Source organism: Talaromyces rugulosus, chromosome IV (assembly GCF_013368755.1).
Source record: "Talaromyces rugulosus chromosome IV, complete sequence".
Taxonomy (NCBI): Eukaryota; Fungi; Ascomycota; class Eurotiomycetes; order Eurotiales; family Trichocomaceae; genus Talaromyces; species Talaromyces rugulosus.
Window position 1 is genome coordinate 2738900 of NC_049564.1, and position 20347 is coordinate 2759246.

A 20347-nucleotide genomic window follows, 5' to 3' on the forward strand; every position below is an offset into this window, starting at 1 on the left:
AACCGAAAATCATCGCTGTCGTCACAAGTCATCTCCATCGTATCGTTCTAGCCATGATGTCTTTGTATATTCTATGCAGACAACCCTATCAAGTCTACCAGTTTGAGTAAAGGTATCCATTCGGGTCCTTTTTCTCCATGCCCTGTCGCATCGCCTCGGCAAAGGTGTCTTTGGCGGCAGCCTGCCTCAGCGCCGCCAAACCCAGGGCACCGCTTCCATTCGAGGTCTCAATAGCCTCGTCTCTGACTTGATCAATGGCAAACAGGCCCTTGTTCTCGTCCTTTTTTGACAGGACCAACTCGGCGCTTCCCTTCATGGCCTGCGCCGCGAGGTGTAATGCATCAGGCTCACTGAGCCCCCTTGTCATAGCTTCTTTTATAATTCCTTCCAATGCAACAGTTAAAAGCGCCGGGGCTAGTCCGCTGGTAATCGAAGCTTCGCTCATCAGCGAATCCGGTACATAAGTGACCGTCCCGATGCTAGAGAAGATCCAAGTAGTCAAGTTTTCAAAATCCGGCGATAGCGTTGTATCCGCCCCTGCAATGGTCGTACTGATCACCGTGGCTGACTGCCGCACGTACGCCGCTGCGTTGGGGCTGGCTTGTACGATAAAACATTTCTCGGCCTCGACACCGCTCGCATCGTGGTAGATGAGTCGTTCGATCTGGTGCGGAGAAAGATTGGCGCAAGTACTGAGCAGCAGTTTTCCGGCCAAACGTTCGGCCAACCCCGGATCACCCAAGATTTCTGCTGCTTGGTCGGTTGTTTTGCAGGCAAGCAAGATCACGTCGGCCTGCTGCACTGCTTGCGCGACTCCGCCTTGTGAAATCTGGACGTGTGGGAACGAAGAGCGCGCGAGATGACCGAATTGGTTGCGTAATCGTAGCACGGATTCTTGAGTGTTGACGCAGGCAATGAATCTTGTTGGTTTGAACTTCATCGACAGGATTGGTAGTGTTTGATGGTGAGGGTTGGGGCACGGCTGCGACAGCGACGCCAGCAAGACTTCGAGGATCGCGGTTCCGATCTGGCCACAGCCGACGATCGCCAGGGTTTTCCCTGTTCTCATATTCAGTAAAAAATTTGGTGGAAAGGAATTATAGATGACAGAGTCGACAAAAAAAAAATAACTTTCCCAAAATTATAGAACAAACCCGAGAAATAACCGGAAGCAAGGACAAAGAGGAGGGGACGCCGGTATTTCGCGCATACAGGCATGAATGAATGAATAGCGACCCACCGCTGTGACTCCAAAATGCGACACCGGGCATCCTGATACGCGAGCCTCGCCTGCTAGCATTCGTTCTAGACAGCTTGGGGACTAACCTGCCAACTAGGCACTGTCGCAGGTCCACTTGGTCGTTATCGATAGGCGATGCTGCGGGGTGCGACCCTGCAAGATGATGGAATCGCTGCTGGTCGTGTGCCACAGGGTGCAGGGAATCTCTCGTGCCAACAGGCATTCTTGTTGGTTGAGGGATCCATGAAGGGGGTGTACCAGAGGAGGCGTATGTGTAGGTATGTGGAAGGGGAAGAAGGTTTGTTTTGTTGATTTGTTGTTTTGTCTTCCCCTGTTTCGACACAGCCAATAGGAGACCTCCCACAAGCCGAGGCTCATTTATCCGGGGTGAATCGGTCAGTAATATAGTTATTATAAATGGAATTAGTGGTATCATTAATATTCATCTGAAAAGTAATATATTTGACGCTTGCTCACTTTAACAATACCATTTAAAAAACCCAATCAGTCCCATCTTAACTCCAGGTACAGTGCATATCTCTCTATACTGATCTATGTAATAGAGCAACTAGAATAGCTATCACAGCTTACGCGAGTGCACCAACTTTGTAATGCTGGTCCCATCGTCCAATACTTCCACCTCTTCCTCCAGCGTATATCCGCCCCATTTGGGAAGAAGTACGGTCCAGATGTACCAATATAGAACGCCGAACAGTATGCTATCATGCCGTTAGAACTGATTTCACTTCCTTTTTGATTTAGGGTTCGAGAAATAATAAACTCACATTCCGATGCCAACAATGGCATACGTCGCGTAAAAAAAGTCGACATCACCTTTCCAGCCCGCCGGTGGGAAAAATGGCGCTGCCAGCAACGCTACACATACAATACCTCTCAGCCAGACAGCCGGCAACCAGGCCTTGAATGGCCGTCGGAGATCAGGTCGTCGATAGCGAAGAATAATTATGCCAGCGGTAATGGCCAGGGCAAAAGCTTGCCCGGGGTATCCTTCGACGTCTAAAATAAAGTTGTAGGCTCCACCCTGCGGAGGAATGGCAATCACCAGGAAAGACGGTATGTAGTGGACGACGAGACCCCAAAATGGAGAGTTCCATGGTTTGGACGAGGAGATGGTTCGGGAAAATGGAAGGAAACCCTGACGGGCGACCTCTTGGTTGACTCGAGCCTATTCTATCAGTCAGACAAGATATTTGAAAAGAAAAAAAAAGTAGTTTTAAATGCCACTTACCAACGCGAAAGTCACCACCATCACATTTCCCACAGCCGAAGTAGCAATCATCAATGGGAGAATGGTTCGGCCGAGATGCGGGCCAAATGCACGCTCAAAGAAGAGCGCAGCAACCAGTTCTCCGCTCTCCTTGATTTCCTCAATGGGGACGACGAGGAAATAGGATACATTGGCCAGCAAATACAAGAGACATGCCGTAATCAGTGCAGCCGGGCAGACTGTCTTGAGCGTCCGAACTGGGTTTTTGACCTCGTTCAGCACATTGTTCATGTTGTTCAAGCCAGCGTAGGAATAAAACACTTTGAATAATGATGTTGACAGGTTATTCCAGCTCCAGTCTGAGTCCTTCCACAGTTCTTTCCATAGACCTGCATCGCTTGATGCAAATGAAGTGACAGTTTCACCTCGCTCGTGAAATAGGATAACATACACCCCACTTAATGCCATGAACAGGACCAGGAATATTTTGACCCACCCCAGAGCATTTTGTATAGCAATCCCGGCCTTCATAAAACGGCCATGGATAATGGTAATTATCGTGAGCAATCCCAACGCCAACGCTTTACTCTGGAATTCCGTCGGTTCGATACTGAATGCAAACGAGAGGTACTTGGAAAAAATAATGCAGTTGCTAGCTGTGAACCCCAGCAAGACTGCCTGCACGGCGATCAACGTCGACGCAAGGAACTTTGGATGTCGATATGTAAACTCCAAATATACTTTGTCGCCGCCTGATCGAGGCAGCATGCACCCGTATTCCAGGGACACAGCCAGTCCGCAGGCCGAGAGTACCGCTCCGGCGACCCATAAAGACAGCGCAAGCCCTATGCTTCCAACGGATTTCACTATGGCGCCGGGAGTAGCAAAGATACCGCTTCCGATGACGCGCGATATTACCAGGATATATGCACTCGTCCAGGACAAGTTCCGCCCAATCGTGGCCGTCTCCGGGATAGTATCATGTTCGATGGAGCGGTCCGGATGATCCGGAGAAATGATATCTGGCGAAAGCGTTGATGTTGGCGAGAGAAGAGGGCTGGTTTCTGAAGATTCGACGTCCGGCATGGTGCTTCTATGTTGACTGATTAATTTAATCAATCGGCTTTCGCTTTAGTCGGCTAAAACCCCTTGTGTTCCGTTATCAACAGTCATCGACTTCATATCACTCGATCGTATTATCAGCTCCAGACATCCACGATTCGAAAGAGAAAGAAAAAAATCACAACAGCGTGGTTAATGAGAAACCTGAAATGCAGAATGCGATGTTTTGACAGCTGTGTAACTCCATGTTGCTGTCAAGTGATGCTATCAGCTGGAAGGAGCCTTTAGCAAGGGGCCGGCACGTCATTCTCAGCACGGTTGATGCGACGCGTAGTATTAATAATGGACAGCACACACACACAACTTTCAAGAAAGGACATGTGTGTTATGAGGCCACCATGCTTGTTTATTGCGACTGCGATTGTGTCGCAGATTTATCAGCATTCGTTCATTCGTTCCAAGTATACATCCCGAGCGGAGCGTCGCGTGTTCATCGGCCCCGCGGCGGCCCTTGATGTTTAAGTCGACGGCGTCATTGCTTAATTTCCTTTAATATTATCAGCAGCAGCAAGCTAATTAAATTGCAAAAATTGTGCCATTTCTTACATGCGTAACATTTGCAAATATCTCGCGAAATAATACAGCGTATTGTGACCGTCACGGTACCTTTGATCAACATTACCGAAATAGGAAATATCACGCCATCTTTCCCGGCCCAGACGCAATACTGCTGTTTTTCTCATTACTGGGATGAATACATTATTTTGTAATCTTGATTACTATAAGGAAAGGCCAGTCAGCGAGCTATGGATTTGCACGTTTTTCTGGTTTCGATTGCGAATCTGTCCTTTAAAGTTCGGTCATGTGTCCACTCTATCTATACATTATCCCACAACCATTACCAAGCAAAATATTAGTACTTTCTTTACAAATGAAAGAGGAAATGACTTCTTAAACGTATTGCTGCTGTTCTAATAATTCCAAATGGTAATTTTCCCACGAGCCTGGGAAAAAAAGACACCATTCAGAATACGGCATATTTAAAAGTGAAATATACGTTTTTTAGATTGCATGTGCTATCAAAGCCTTTTTCATCGGTGTGGGTACTCCTCCACACTTCTTGCTTGGCCATAGTTAGACTCCTGTTATCGGAGGCAGTCCAGGTATCCAACTAATTGATTGGATTAATTGACGTATTACTCTAGTCCTGATTCCTGGGCTCTAAGATCGATCCAACCCATGCGGCGGGGTCCCATGCGCATGAGCCGGCTTTAATTTCTTCTCTACTAGAACTGCAGCAGGTCTTTTGTTTGATTTTGCAGGTTGGCCAAACTTGACTTGGTGCATTACTATCTCACGAGCCCGACCAGTTTGCACACACCACACACAAGAATGTCAACGACCGCTACATGGGTGGCCACCCTACCCTTAGCCAGTGAACAACAACAAAATCATGCTTCCAGAGAGTCGACGACTCCTTTTAGCTACAAAGATGAATCTCGGCCGACAGACGTTGTCGACTCCAATATAATAGAAACCCGGCCGCAAGAACAGATACAAAGCCAGCTGTCGACATCGATCAGCGCGCCAGCAACCATCCAAAACGCTCTTGTTCTTCATGCAGTCAAAGAAAAATACGCCCTCGTTTCTGATCACGCAGTGCCGTCGATACTTCACCAAGATGAGATTCTCATCAAAATCTCCGCCATTGGCCTGAATCCTATCGACTGGAAAGCACCGTATGTTCCTTCCCTGCCTCGAATATTATTGACACACAAGAGTGAACATGTCCTCACAAATAAACCCAAATTTAGGGCATTCAACTTTGGCATCCCTAGTCTTCCATGGGTTTTTGGCCGCGATCTGGCTGGCACAGTCGTCCAAACTTCCTCCTCAGACTCACGCCTCAAAATCGGCGACCTCGTGCTCGTGCCATCAACAGACTATCGAGATATCCGCAAAGCCGCATTTCAAGAATACGCCATTGCAACACACTTTAACGCGGCCAAAATTCCAGCCACGGTGCCAATCCACAGTGGTGCATCGATAGGTGTTGCATATGTTGCCGCCGCCCTGGCACTGGGCATTTCATTCGGACTCGACTTTGGGCTAGCAGAGAATGTTCCCGGGCCAAATTTGAGGCGGATACTGAGGGAGATTAATACGCAAGAAATCCCAGAAGACGTCCGTGAAGAATGTCTACCTTCCGAAACAGATTCCTCCGAGGTTGTGCAAAAGGGAGATTGGATTGCCATTTGGGGAGGTATGAATTATTCTTTTCCACTCATTCTTTCCCTCCTTTGATTCTAAAGCTAAACAAACATACAGCATCCACAACAACAGGACACATAGCCCTGCAACTCGCCAAGCTCTGCGGCCTCAAAGTCATCTGTATCGCCGACATCGCACGACACGGTGCCAAATTACATGCTACTGGCGCAGACATTCTCGTGGACAGACACGACACAGACCGCGCAGTCGAAATCATCAGAGGCGTGACTAACGGCCGTTTACGGTTTGGACTCGATATTGTGGGTCGTGAGACTGCCACCATACTCCAAAGGACCCTGTTCACGAGTGAACATGATGGGCCACAAGCACACCTGTTAGGGCTTACGGGATTGCCGAAAGAAAAAGACCCGCGCATCAAGTCTCATACCGTGCCTATCAAAATATTTCATTCGTCGGCAGCCGTGGGCGAGGCACTGGTGACGTGGCTGGAGAAGTTGTTGGAAACAAACTCGCTAAGTCCGCCGGATGTTATTGTCAAAAGTGAGGGTGGCCTCGGAGGAATTAATGACGCCCTAGAGGTGCTGAAAAGTGGCGCTGCGAGTGGTAAAAGAATTGTTGTCGATTTGGGAAGGGATGATTGATGAATTTCCCCGCCATATAGAGCTCTGCTTCTCACTTGTGGGTTTAGATTTTACTGTTGTTATTACTATTTGCCTTCAGATGTATGCTTACTTTTGCATGCATGGAATTGGTAGTTGATTAGAAGATCAAGGTGAAAAATTTTTACAGATAGTATATAGTATTACGAAAGTTAGATATATGAATAAACTGACCTGAACAACGTTTACTTTGCGAATTTTTGAATATTTCGTAAATTAATAAAAATTTAATCTATCTGAAATACGTATCCATCAGTCATCATCTATATTACATGTAGAAATTCAAGGTCAACAGCATCATATCCACTCTGGACCATAACGTTGACAAAATTACTTCCCGGCAGCAAATCCAACTGCAATGGCACAGTCGTGAAACTACCTCCAGTCGGTGGCAGGCTCACTGTATTGTTAGCAACTCCTGGAGAACTATTCACCACGATTTCGGCCACCGCAGCAGAATCCCCCGAATTCGCGTATGACAGCAGTGCTTCTCTTGGCCCGGTTCCTTTGCCGTGATCATATATTCCAGAGAACAAAACGGAATTTCCATCTTCTAAATATCCGACTACAGCCCCATTGGCAGTTGCATTTGCTTCAGTGGGGCTGAAAACCACCTCTGCAGATGTGAGCACGGCGTCGACAGCGTAATAAACACCAGTAGTGCGGTCTGGCGGAACCCAAACTTGCAGCTCACAGACACCAACAAATAAGTCTGCCTTATTATACATGTTGACGGCGATGAAGCTGCTCTCGACGGTTTGGTCAAAAAAGATTGTGTTCAACTCGTTTGGCATGCAGGTATCGAACGGGTCGAGTTTTGCCAGCAATACAGACCCATTGGTCTGATCGGAACCGTATATTTCGATGGCCTGTGGGCAATCGACTGTTCCATTGCGTGCCACATCAGAGTAGATACCAAGTGTGACGGAAGAAAAGGTTCGTGGGCGCGGGAAAGTAATCTTGAGAGTATCGTTTGCGTTTGGCGACCCATAGTTGGTCCAGCGATTGTCTGGCTCGGAGTAGTAGAAGAGATATCCGTCAATAGACTTGTACGGATCGTCAAGTGTGAAAGTAAAAGTTGCATCGGCCAAAGGGTATGCTCCACTCCCGAGAACATTTGCCGCTATGTTAACGGGGACGGTGTCGTTGATTCCATTTCCACCTTCGATATTGGATTCTGGCAACTGAACTTCGGCCTGGAGATCAGGGCCTGTGTGAATCCTTTGGCCATTGACAAAAACATGAAGACCGGATCCTTCACCGTAACGAGTCCCATCAAGATCGTAGAGAATAGTGAGAAGATGACCATGGTACGGGGCATTCTCAAGCGCAAAATACGTCCAGTTTGAGGGAATTATTGGTGAAATTTGCAGAATGCCGTCAAGCCGTGGAACCAAACCCAGCAGACCAGTGATGACATCGTCGTTGTTGGTTGAATGATCATAGTGCTCGGAGTGGTTGAAGCTGTCTGCACTCCAAGAATCGAGATCTGGGTAATGGGATTCTGCGACATATGGTTTTCCATCTTTATGCTGGGTTGTCGCGTATATGCTGAGATATTGATAGTACTGTTCAGCTACGACACTGCAGCTATCAGAGCGGTGCATGGCCGCCAGAGACTTGAGCACATGTGCAGTGGAAAACGGCCATGACTGACCATTCCAGTAGCAACAGTAGGAACTCGGTTTGATGGCATCATAGTACTGGCTGCGCACCTCTAGCGTAGTTGGACCATATTCAGTATAAAATCCGTCTGGATTGAAAAGTTCTTGAGAAGAGGGCGCGCAATATTCCTCTTCAAGGCCAATTCCAAAGCGGAACGGAAACAACCCAACCTCTTCACGTCCCTGAAGTTGAGCAAGATTGGGGTTACCAGGTCGGATTACGTCGACGAAGAAATTCTGGTCTGCGCTCCACAGGTGTTCGTACATGGCTGTTTCAACTGTATCTGCCAGCAATGTGAAGTTGGCCGCCAATGTATTGTGGCCGGCTATTTTAGCTGTCTCTGCAACGGCACGTGCATTTGCGACCATGTACGCATTGTGGCTTGGTCTGTATGTATTTGGGCCAGGCAGTTGAACACTAGAGTTGCTGGTCTCTGCCGCCTCGACATAGCCTGGCAGGCTGTACTCCTGGGCATCATAAACAGGTGTGTAGTAATAAAGGCCGACATCAGAGTCAAAGACAAAGTCCCACTCGTCCCACATGCGGACAAACCCGTCCAGTTGGCTAGTCAGAAACTCAACATCGCCATTAACATGCGCCCTGCGATAGGCCGCGTCGGTGATCCAGTTTGTGTACTGGGTTGTATTCCCCGGTCCTCGCGTATAGATCTGGATGTAGTCGCCAGCGTAAAAGCCGCTGCGAAGCCACCTCGCCTCATCAATCTGATGGCCCGCTGCTGCGTCAATTGTATTATACTCTTCAGCGTATCCCACCGGCTGGATGAACTCTGTCAATATGTAGCCACTTCCTGCGGTGGTGTATCGCAAATGATCCACCAGAGTTGACCAGCGGTAGTAGTAGACTTCTTCGATATTTGCATCAGGTATGTCAATATAAGGAATGTTTTGCTTCAGGAACTCTTTGCCAAAGTAAGAGCTAATAGGGCTATCGTGGTCTAAGAAATCTGTGCCCAGGACAGTGTCATCTGTTGGTGTGGGAGGCTGTTGTGCGAGAGCTACCGCCGCATAGAGCAGACAAAAAAATAGAATCATGGTGAGTCAAATTCTTCTTGTGGAAATCAATTTCTCATTTATGAAGCTTTCCACATATACAGGGCATACTGTATTTGCATTTAGCTGAAAATATTATAAAACTTTCATGAACCAGTGAACAATTTTAAATATCTACAGCTGCATTATTTTTGAAAAACAAACTGTCTATATACGTATATAAAACTGGGCCTTGGACATAATTTTAGTTAAAGCCGTTACTATGTATGAAGGTATTGTGGAATGTAGGGATGACTGACGCGAAAATCTCATATGATGTCGCGCAAGGGCCTGGATACCATCACGTCGCTCGCATCATGAGCCCATCAAACAAATAAGTAGAGTGCAAAAAACATTCATTGGGTAGGTTTAATTACGGGAACCCAGTAAGTTTGATCAGTTCCAATTCAGCGCGCAGTCAGGAAACAATTATATGGAATGTATACAGCACACAACCTCCCTAGCATCCTATTTAAGTCTTGTATGCACATTTCGGTTATGGATATTTGACATAAATAAATACTCAAAGAACAAAGAAAACAAGACTGCGATTGTATACGGAGAACTCATGTTGATCTCCAGGTGTCAACAGTAGACTCGCTATGTAGTCACATGCCATAGTCACCCATATGGGCCATATCCTAGCTCCGGCTAGCCCACGTTTTGACCGGGGTCTCCAAAGCTTGGCCTATTAATTTTCGATATTAATTCTATGGCCTGCTGATCGGTGATAGTTCGTCGTCTGCTGGAGCGATAGTCAATGCTCACGGGCCGGCATCCGCTTGTATCATGCTGGCAAAATATTTCCCGATTAGGAAGTGATCTGGTGCCAAGTTTTGTTCCTGCATATTGCATCACGTCAACTGCCTCGAGATCTTTAGCGATGGAGAGTTTGAGAGCTCAAAAAACACATGCTGCTTTATGCCAGTTTAAATTTCAATAATTTGAAACAGGATGAATCCTGCATTTATGCTGCCTAGCTAGAAGAACATTTCCCCTGCCGCCTTATGAGCCATCGGAAAGATCGATTTACCATTCTTTTCGCGTCATTTGCAGCCAGAGACATCTAGAGACCTCAAGATACATTTTTATTAACTGTTGATAGCTTCATAATCTTCTAGCACTGTTCTTAAACAGATTCTATTCCAGGAATCACTTGTCTTATTATCTTGTTACATGTGACTGTTTTTAATATGTGCGCCGGTCAAGTTCAAAATCTTGTCCTCGGCATGATCATGTGCAGCTTAACGCACTACATATAAGTTTAACATATGGTGAAACCGTTGGTGTTTTCAGTGATGGGTCACTCAGAGAAACAACAATGTAATGAATGAATGAGACTGATTAGTTCCCATGATCGACCGTCAACATGACTGCACTAGAATACGGTACATCAATGGTAATCACGCCATTTTTATCAGCACGAGCTGTTTCGCCTACTGTCACATTTCCCAAGCGAACCGGTTTGCCACCCTCTAGCTCGTAGTTGTACGAGTAACCATCCCAAGTAATGCCAGAGAGCGCATTGCTTCCGTTCGCCAGGAGTCGCTGCACCGACACCGATTTAAACTCGGACGGAAGCTGAAAGTCATAAGATGCTGATGGTCGAGGAGCCGTTGGGTCCGAGTCAGTATAGTTGTACTCGACGAGGTTGACCACTGCAATCCGGGCCAGCTTGCCGCCCACGTAGGCCGCATATGCCGATTCTGTTTCGTTGGAAAGCGGGAGATCTGTGATCTGTACATCTGAATCTCCGTGCACCATTGCGGCCACAAACACATTTCCGTAATAGGGAGGCTTTGTCCCCAGGGTGGTGTTCTCGGTTTCGACCGGCTGCCAGGATGCGTATCGATAGTCACTGCCCTGATGCATGTGTTGTCGGCGAACACCCTGGGAAGCAGCGTACAGGTTGAAGTCGACTCCCCAGATAGCGGCACCAAAGGCGTTGGAGAGCCCTGGAGCACCTTCATTATAGAGCGAGTTGTGCTCGCCTAGGATGAAAGGGATATTTGTTGTAAGGTTGTCGGCCGCAAGAACCTGAGAAAGGTTTGATAGTGATTTAACTTTTGTCACTGTGACTGTGTGATTCATCAGAGTTCCTTGAAGGGTTATACCAGGTTGTGTTGCTCCGCCGATATAACTGATTCAAATATAATCAGCATCATTGTATAAGATGAAAAAAATGAAAAAAAAAAATGAAAACCCTGGTGAGGGTACTAACTTATGCACTGAATTCAAAGCAATATTTTTATCAGTATTTAGGTCATCTTTCCAAGTTGCCACCGGATCCAGACTATTCGTAAGGCCCGCAAAAGAAGGAGCAAGATATTGGTAATTCTTCTCAGTTGCCATTTCCGGACACGCCTTAGCCAGAGCATCGTGAATCTTCCGGGACTTTGCTAGCCATTCATCGACGTAATCTTGCTCTGTCCAATTGGATGGTCTGACGGGGCCCTGCGAAGACGTTTTAAACAGATCTGGTTCATTGCCCAGTTCCCAGTACGCCAGCTTTCCGTCTTGAAGAGCTTTGCAAGCCAATGGAACAGTATTGAGGAGGGTCTCTAAACCTTCACTTCCATTCTTACCCAGATTAAAGCCGTGGGAGAATTTGGTCTTTGGCCAGGTTGCGTAGGACTCGAAAAAGGACGGTCCAATGTAGATGATGTAAGGATAATCAACCGACTTGCTGGGGATCACGGTTCCATTGATAGCATACTCCAGACTAGCATTATATAGCGCGTAGTCCCTAAATCTGTCAGCAATAATATTTTATAGGGGTTGGATCAGTCATACTGCGTATTTCCTCCTACCCGTATGTACGGCTTTACCCCTTGAATGTCGGCAAGATTGTCAAGCAACTGATTAGAGAAGTTGTTGGGGTGGGATTTATTTCCTGCTAATGTTGGTACATTTTATGCAATTTTTTTTTTCCAATTTCACGTACCTGCGTAGTCTGGGAAGTAGCAAAATTCAATAGAATACGACATGTATGATTCCAGCAATGCAGGTCCTGCGGAACTAGGCACGTCCTTGTCGACTGAGATGGCCGACACATCGCGAACGACAGCTGCCGCTGTGGCAGACACCACTAAAGGGAAAATATTTAACAGCCTCATTGCTTGTTTTTTGTTGTTTATTTGCCGCTGTGATGGTGAATGGCGGGCAATCCGTCGCAGCTATGTACATCTGATCGGCAATTGACGAGGATGCGATTTGTCCGGCATTCCTCCGCTATCATCGGCAGAAAAATGGTCTATGCGTGTCTGCAATGAACAAGATTAAACAAGATTCACCAAATGGAGCTCAGGGTGATTGACCGCCATAATGATTTTGCGGGGGTTAGTGGTTGTTACAGTTGCATGATTGCGCGTACGCGATGCCTCATTAGGAAATTCGTATACATTGGCTTCGTTTCTACCCCGCGTTTTGCCGACGAGATCGACGATTTAGTCTCTACATGCAGACGTTAGAAGGGATTATATCAATAGCCGATGATATTAGCATTTTAAAGCTTTGTATTTAGCCGACCCGTGTGCTTAATCTTGTCTCTCAACTTTATATGTAACCTTACATGTAAGGTCAAATTAACCTTGACAAGAGAATCTCAACTAAGCGTTGAGTACGTTGAGTACTTTATGGTCACCTTTAGATTTAACGTTGACGTAATCCTTTCATATATGCAATAATAAACAAGTCGGATATAATGATGTAGTGCATGGTTCTATCCCCAGATGCCGCATCGTCAATTGATATCTGAAGCAGCGTTAAAAGATGTTTCATTAGGGTCATAGAATATCTACTAGCTGTATTCAACATAAATTGATGAGCAAGTGCACAGTAGATACACATAAATTTTGGCACTTTTTCTACACGGCCATTTCTAAATCTTAGTGTCAAAAGCTAAATGGATGTCCAGACACTTGATATTTGTAGAAAAAAATATGTTGGCGCCTGTGATAAACCATAGATTGACTGCCCAAGAGACTAAAGGTCTTTTGGTGCGGCTGTCAACATAATATTCCAAACCACCATTAAAAGATCCCCTTTGAGTACGGCCACTCTAATTTAGCTATTTCAGTAACTCGTCTATATTAATATATTTGGGATAAAACAAAAATTTAAGAATGATACATGTAGTGCATGGCCGTCTTTCATAATTAGGAAGTTTCATAACTAATATTTATGGTGATTCGTCAAATTATGCTCCTATTTCTGCTACATACTTGGTCTATTTTCTTTAAATATTATCTCCACGGAACATTTAATTGAAAGCGCACTTCAATTTTAGTAGATTTATCAATTGATGCTATTAGTTGACATTACATTTACATGTGGTTTATATATGGTTAACGGTGGGAGCAACAGTATTTAATGTATATCAAATGGTGTGTACCAGAATCATACATGTAAGTACTATTGACCTGTATCGAGGGCAATTTATATTAGTTCAATGTCTTTTTACATTCAGATTTATCTATTAAACAAAATAATCTTCCCTTTATGTAGCCAAGACAGTAATTCCCTCATCACATGCAGTGAGGATGCATAGTAAGTCAACTCTCATAAAATATACATTTATTCGCTACATATATGTATGTACCTTACAAGATCTTCCATACTCTACACAGCCAATAAAATCTAATTTTCTATAAAAACCCCATTTCATAATGCTAAATTACACCATATCTCGGAATTCCTAGAAACAGCAAGTATCGTTCCAAAACGGGAAAACTTACAGGACCATGTAAATACATACGAAATTTTGTATCATTTCGGTAATTTGCAAACAACCACCCTCTTTGCTCTTACATCACGTTCCCAGTAAAGCACGCAATCACTCCATTATATGTAAATATACATGATAAGTAATTATTGGTAAATAATGTATGGTATCTTTCAACGTCGGAGAATGTCCGAGAGGAGGGGTATTTTCACCGTGTACTGATTTGGCCTGGCCGATATCGCGGCGAAGAGGTATGTACGTGTTATCAGGGGTGATTGCATCATCATCAATTTTTTGAGCTGGGTTTATTAGCTTTTTTAGATATAACACAGTGGGTTAGATTTCTCAACTGTTTAATGTTTGTGTTGGAAATATCCTTGATCTAGCTAACCTCGTATAAACATTTGATATACTACTATTCCAAAGTAATTGAAATACTGTAGATAGTAAGTAATAACCATACAAAACTACACATCCCACCACCCCTCACAATGCGACTTCAAATCTACATCCTCGGGTAACTTCAAATGCGGCGTCAACTTAACAGCAGCACCCTCATCATCATCGGCGACATTCTTCTCCCTCGCCCTCCACCCATCCCCCAACCATGCAAACCGATTGCCACTTTTATTCGTATACGTATACTCAAAATCTTCCCATCTTGGGTCTCGGCGAATATAATTTGACGCTGCTGCACTTCCAGGGAACAAGCCTACCACGCGTCCACCAGGGATTCCAGCGTTGTACCAGGATGAGCAATTCTTGCTGTTGTCGGAGGAGTCGTTGTTTCCAGTCCACACTGTCCGGGGGAAAAACTTGTCGGCGTAGTCGATGAAATCCCTTGTTGCAGCGAACGAAGGCGACAGAGAGGCGATTCCCTGACTGCGTAGTTTGCGAATCACTTTGGCAATATAGGTCACTTGGTTCTCGATACTGTTTGGCACTGTTCCACTGAAACCCGCAGATAATGGCCCACCAACCCAATTGATATTGGGAAACCCTGGTGCTGCCATACCCAGATAGATATAAGGGTAGCCGTACGAACCGCCTGGCCTCCAGGCTTCTTGCAAATTCACACCGTTGGCCACGATGGGGAACGCCGGCGCAAAATCAACGTTTGCCCCCGTGGAACAAATCACCACATCAACTTCCCTCTCAGTCCCGTCTACCGTGACAATACCCGTCTCAGTAAATTTTTGGATGCGTGTCTGAATAAAGCTAACATTCGGCTTCGACAGTGCCTCCAAATACCCCGGTCCTGGCGTTGGTCGACGGCAATTGGGAGGAAAATCAGGGATAATCTTGTCTGCCAATTCGGGCCCTACGCGACGAAGCATCAATTCGGTCCACTTCTCGCGCAATCCTTTGTTTCCCGGTGTGTCTTTGAAAATATTTCCAAACTGGCGGAAATAGCCCGCTTCGATTTTGCGACGGTATTCGAGATGTGTTTTTGGGTCGTTTTTGAAGGACTCGAGTTGCTCGTCGCTGAATAGGTTTGGTTCGAGCCGGCGCACGCCAGAAGGGCCGAATGAGTCGACTATCCAGGTGCGGTTACGTGCGTAGTGGTCGACGTGGCCTGAAATGGGCTGGATTGATGGCAGTACCTGGAGACCTGAAGCGCCGTTTCCAATCAGGGCGACGCGTTTGTCTTTTAGGTCAATGTCGTGGTTCCAGTTCGAGGAGTGGAAGAGTGGGTTTTTGAACGACTTGATTCCTTCATAGTCTGGGAGTTTCCAGGCGTTGAAGTGGCCGATTGCAGAGACGATAAAGTCTAGTTTCTCTTCATATATGTTGGCGGTGTTTAAATCCTCAATGGTCAGTTTCCATTTCGCCTCCTCGTTGAGCCATTCCGCGCTGAGGACTTTCTGTTTACTTTTCAAATGCTTGTACACGCCGTGCTTCTGGGCGAGGTTTTGCCAGTAGTTGCGAATCTCATGGCCCTGCGCGAATTCCTCGGTCCACTGCGAGTTGGCCTCGAAGCTGGATTGATAGACATGAGCAGGCACATCGCAACGGACACCGGGATATGTATTCTCAAACCACGTGCCGCCCTATACATGTCAACTTTGTACCGACACAGAAGATGGGAGGGCGGAGTCATACCACGTCGCCGTTTTTGTCGTAGATTGTCAGGTTTATCCCAGGCAGTTTTGCTGGGAGCAGCGTCGCTGCTGTTATACCTGCCAGCCCGGCACCAATAATGCCAACCTTGATGTCGCGCACATGATCGACTGGATGGTCTTCGAGCTCGAACGCAGGTTTGTCTTTGGCTGATGGTTCTATTTCCGCTGCTGCTGCTGCTAGCGAGTCCGAGACAAAGGTTTCTCGGACTTGAGCGCTGGTTTTCAGATTATCGGGTATTGTCCCGTTTGCAATGGGAGGATTCTGTAAAAGAGTCATTCTCAGTAAGTTTTTTTTTCCAAAAGAAAAAAAATGAGTGACTGAGAAGAATGAGAAAGAAAAAAAACCGCAGTATCTCAACTTTCGGCAGGTATAGAGCTTGCAATATACTCACCAGCTGGCGCCATAGCAGATAAACATGAGGATGACGAGCCCCTCAGTGGACCTGTCTGAGTCGACACTAGGAGCACGAATTGGAGGGACCGTTATGTTCTCAAATTATCAAAAGGTAGATAAACATTACATTACCTTGACACAATGTATAATAAATACATGTACGCTTGCACGTACGGTAAATCACATACCAATTCGGGTAATTAATCAACTTGCACCATCGCGGAGTATGATGGTGTCAACCTCGGGCGACCGGACATCACGCCGACCTCTTGAAAATAAAGATAATATGGGTACTATAGTGTAAGAATATGTATTGCAAATAATCTATACATGAAAGGTAATGAATAATACAACTAGAACAAAACGGGGTATTTGAAAATCACAATGCAAATTATAAACCCTGTCGGACGTCCATCATACAGAGAAAAAGTTCCGATTGTCCGCTGGAAAGATGAGAAGCGCCATCCGGTGACGAACAAACAGGGCAATTAGCCCCACTATTGTCTGCAGCAAAACGATATGCAGGGCCAGTCGATCCTCTCTCATCGGGCCAAACCAGAGGATCCATAGATTGAGAAGGGTCAGGTTTGTTGACTCGATGATTTCGCCCTTTGAGTTTGTCTTGAGCCCAACCAATCGTAGCCGATACAAAATCTTGAGTATGACATTGATCAAAGGTGATGGAGGATGCGCCCATTCGGTGACAGAATTATCCAGCAGGCCAGTTGCCGCGTTGAATTTGGGGAGGCGGTGGCGTGGGCAAGGAATAATGTGAAATAGCTGCGGGCATGAGTAGAGGAAGTTGAACATTTGAGGGATGAACAAAAGTAGCAGGGTCTTGCTAAAATGCCCCAGGATGCCAACAACGACAAATACCATGCCAGCAAAGTAGCAGTATGTGTCGCCGACAAAAACCTTGGAGGGATACCAGTTGTGGCAGAGGAGAGCAAACGATACTCCAATAAATGGCAGCAGAAAATAGATCGAAAAGAGATGAGAATCCATCGCCGGGTGTGGATACGGAGTGAAAGGTGCCAGGTATAAGGAATCATTGATCAAGAGAAGAATGGCAATGACGAGCGACTGGGCAACCTCAACGCCATTTATCCCTGCCAGCATGTTGATGCTATTAGGGCAAAAGATGGCCACGGCGGCCATATATGCGTAGTACAGCCAACCAAGGTTGATAGTTTCTCCGAGATAAGATCGCAGCGGCATCGGGACTACGACCTGGGTGACGCCAAAGTCGACAAAGTAGACGACTAGCATAGGGAAAGCTCCGAATGCTGGTATCAGAACCTTGTGTCGCCATCTGATATCGAGAAGGTCATCTCCAATGCCGAGGAGCACGATGGCTTGCAGCGAGAGAAGTCCTGACAGGTATGATGCCAGCTGCATCAATTAGCTTGGCTCAAGAAGTGACAGGAGAAAAAAAAATACCTTATTATGCGGAAAGCGATGAAGGTAGCGTCCCATTTCGACATGCTGAGCCTCCTGGACGACGTCTCGGTTTCCACCACCCGAAGTGGCGGCAACAATATCTTTGTAGAAAGGAAACGGAATAAAGGCAATCAACAGCAGTAAATAAACGACTGCACACACTGCACCCATTGTCTCAGGTCTAAAAGAAGCACACTATTAGCTTTATACAATGCGATTGCCGAATTGGTTCGTACATCTCGGGCCGCTTGACTTTGGACATATCCCTCCCCTTCAAGCCGACCTTTATGAAGCTAGGCCCTAGCCATCGGATAAGGCTGTAGGTGGCGGAAAATGCGAACAGACTAAAGGCGATAGAAACCATGAGTGGCTCTCCATCGCCATGAAACGAGTTTGCGACAATGGCGACAGAGACACCGGCGAGAGCCAAGAGGCTCCAGGCCTCTGTTCGCGACAGACTAGTGGAGAGGCTCATTGTTTAGCGAGAGCTCGTTTAGAGAGCTCAAGTTGTGCGGCAGCGCGCTCTATGGTTCAGTCATTTGTAGACGCTAGCAGCGAGGGACGAACAGTTGTTTTGTCTTGAGGAGCGACGCGGCGATCTGGCATCAACGACTACATTTATTCTGCCGGCCAAAACAGACCGCCCTAGGGGCGGTAGCCGTGGGGCCCAATCACGGGGTGGGGATTGCGTATTATCGCGGAAGCTCGATCAGCGCCTTCCCCAAAGCAGAATTGCGGGCGAGTTGCGCGCTTGAGATCGAGCACTCTCTCCACAGTCAAGAATCCATGCATGTGAGCCGTGACTAGGTTGCATCGCGCCAGCTCACTTCGCATTATTACTATCGAGGACACGCTCTGTACACTGCAAACAAAGTACACACAGAGCGAACGAGCAGTTCAATTGGTCCTTACGGACTGGGCCTCGCGAGATGAGGATTGGCTTTAGCGATTTTGATGCCGGCCACCGCGACTTGGTCACGGTCACCAAGTTTAATTTCTACGGAAATCGCATTGTCACAGCGTCGTCCGACCACCGTCTAAAGGTTTGGGACCAGAAAGATGGCGAATGGCAGTTAACCGACACCTGGCGCGCGCATGACGCCGAGATTCGGGATGTGAGTCGAGTCCGCAACGATGGCGAGGGTGAATGCTGAGACTTTAATATGTAGGCCTCTTGGAACGGCCCTTTTGCTGGGCAGCACATTGGCAGCGTCGGAGAAGATATGCGACTCAAGATTTGGCAAGAAGACGTGACGCAGCCTCCTAACTCCGGGCGGCGATTCAAGTCAATCTACCGACTGACAGCGCCTCATCGGGTCCCCTTTGTGTCGTTGGATTTCCGCAACGTCGACTTGGAAACATGGCTCGCGCTCATTACGAGAGATGGCTACCTGATGGTGATGGAGCCGGTCATGCCAGATGGTCTGGGGGAGTGGCAAGCGCTGGACCAGTTTCGGGTCTGCCCGGCACCGCAGCGCGGCGAAGAAAGCAGCTTCCGAGTTCAGTTCTACCACGATACATTTGACGTGACGCACCCGTTGATGCCAGAGGGTGATCGCAAGGATCTGTCCCTTGTGGTGGCAGCGATGAACTCGGTGAAAGTCTATCGCACCGACGCGAGCCGTCGGTTCTACCACGCAATTGAGTTGACTGGGCACGGTGGCCTGGTGCGCGATATCTCATGGGCCAATGGGTCTATCCGAGGCTGCGATCTGATTGCGACCGGCTGCAAAGACGGATTCGTCCGCATTTTTGAAATCTACACATCGCTGTCCAACTCGGGCTCGCATGCGAACTATCATCGGCCATCGCAGGTAGCGGTCTCGTCCCCTTCGCAGCGAGCAACGGTGCAGTCGGGCATTGGCACGGCTCTGGCGAACCGGGCTCCCACGCCCTCGTCACATCGGCCGGCTAACGGAGATAGCCCGTTTAAGCACGAGTATAAGGAGGTAGCTTGCATCGACAGCCGGCACCTGGATGTTTGGCAGGTGCAGTTTTCGTTTGCCGGTATGTTCTGAGAAGCTTTTCTGCTGTAAACATTCATTCACTGACTGGCTTTCTCTCAGGGGACTGCTTGATCTCGTCCGGGGACGATGGAGCGGTGCGGTTCTGGAAGAAGGCGATTTCGGGCGAGTGGTTGGAATTTGCCGAGACGGACATGACGGACGAGATTGTAGGCTGATTTTCCGTGTGGGAAGGGATGGTTTTTGCAAACGTGGAGTTTGGTGATGGATAGATACTAACTATAACAGCAGCATGTTGTTGACAGATGATACCCCCTCGATATGGCTCGATTTTTGTGTTGGTAGATTAGGAACGAGTCAATCTTTTTCTTTTCCTTTTTCTTTAGTTATTTACAATAGTAATATAATAGTAACAGGCCTCGTCCGGACATTGTACGATGAACGCTGCTGTGTAACCGGCGACGCCAGGCAAAGTGGGGACGGGCGATCGATCGACAGAGCGCGTGTCCCAATTCCCAATAGCTTAATTAATAGGCAGCCCCGTGGTCACAGAACGACAGACTGCGAC

The 20347-nt window shown here is 47.0% G+C and overlaps 6 protein-coding genes across 6 annotated transcripts; 2 read left to right on the forward strand and 4 right to left on the reverse strand.

Annotated features, from left to right (window-relative positions):
• Nucleotides 1-94: 94 nt before the first annotated feature.
• On the reverse strand, nucleotides 95-3554 carry TRUGW13939_07751 (uncharacterized protein; the record flags this gene model as incomplete). Its single annotated transcript, XM_035490889.1, has 4 exons — nucleotides 95-1059; nucleotides 1832-1959; nucleotides 2026-2426; nucleotides 2490-3554. 4 exons carry the CDS (start codon nucleotides 3552-3554, stop codon nucleotides 95-97), a joined length of 2559 nt encoding a protein of 852 aa, XP_035346782.1.
• A 1368-nt stretch (nucleotides 3555-4922) lies between these two features.
• On the forward strand, nucleotides 4923-6403 carry TRUGW13939_07752 (uncharacterized protein; the record flags this gene model as incomplete). The annotated part of the gene is made up of 3 exons (XM_035490890.1): nucleotides 4923-5269; nucleotides 5345-5793; nucleotides 5859-6403. The coding sequence occupies 3 exons, from the start codon at nucleotides 4923-4925 to the stop codon at nucleotides 6401-6403; spliced, it is 1341 nt and encodes a 446-aa protein (XP_035346783.1).
• A 281-nt stretch (nucleotides 6404-6684) lies between these two features.
• TRUGW13939_07753 (uncharacterized protein) lies at nucleotides 6685-9138 on the reverse strand (the record flags this gene model as incomplete). The annotated part of the gene is made up of 1 exon (XM_035490891.1): nucleotides 6685-9138. The coding sequence occupies one exon, from the start codon at nucleotides 9136-9138 to the stop codon at nucleotides 6685-6687; it is 2454 nt and encodes an 817-aa protein (XP_035346784.1).
• A 1341-nt stretch (nucleotides 9139-10479) lies between these two features.
• Nucleotides 10480-12251, reverse strand: TRUGW13939_07754 (uncharacterized protein; the record flags this gene model as incomplete). The annotated part of the gene is made up of 4 exons (XM_035490892.1): nucleotides 10480-11275; nucleotides 11357-11881; nucleotides 11929-12028; nucleotides 12080-12251. The coding sequence occupies 4 exons, from the start codon at nucleotides 12249-12251 to the stop codon at nucleotides 10480-10482; spliced, it is 1593 nt and encodes a 530-aa protein (XP_035346785.1).
• A 2074-nt stretch (nucleotides 12252-14325) lies between these two features.
• Nucleotides 14326-18290, reverse strand: TRUGW13939_07755 (uncharacterized protein; the record flags this gene model as incomplete). The annotated part of the gene is made up of 5 exons (XM_035490893.1): nucleotides 14326-15909; nucleotides 15962-16243; nucleotides 16796-17767; nucleotides 17816-17996; nucleotides 18052-18290. 5 exons carry the CDS (start codon nucleotides 18288-18290, stop codon nucleotides 14326-14328), a joined length of 3258 nt encoding a protein of 1085 aa, XP_035346786.1.
• Nucleotides 18291-18744: 454 nt separating this feature from the next.
• Nucleotides 18745-19997, forward strand: TRUGW13939_07756 (uncharacterized protein; the record flags this gene model as incomplete). Its single annotated transcript, XM_035490894.1, has 3 exons — nucleotides 18745-18930; nucleotides 18985-19822; nucleotides 19882-19997. The coding sequence occupies 3 exons, from the start codon at nucleotides 18745-18747 to the stop codon at nucleotides 19995-19997; spliced, it is 1140 nt and encodes a 379-aa protein (XP_035346787.1).
• Nucleotides 19998-20347: the final 350 nt, after the last annotated feature.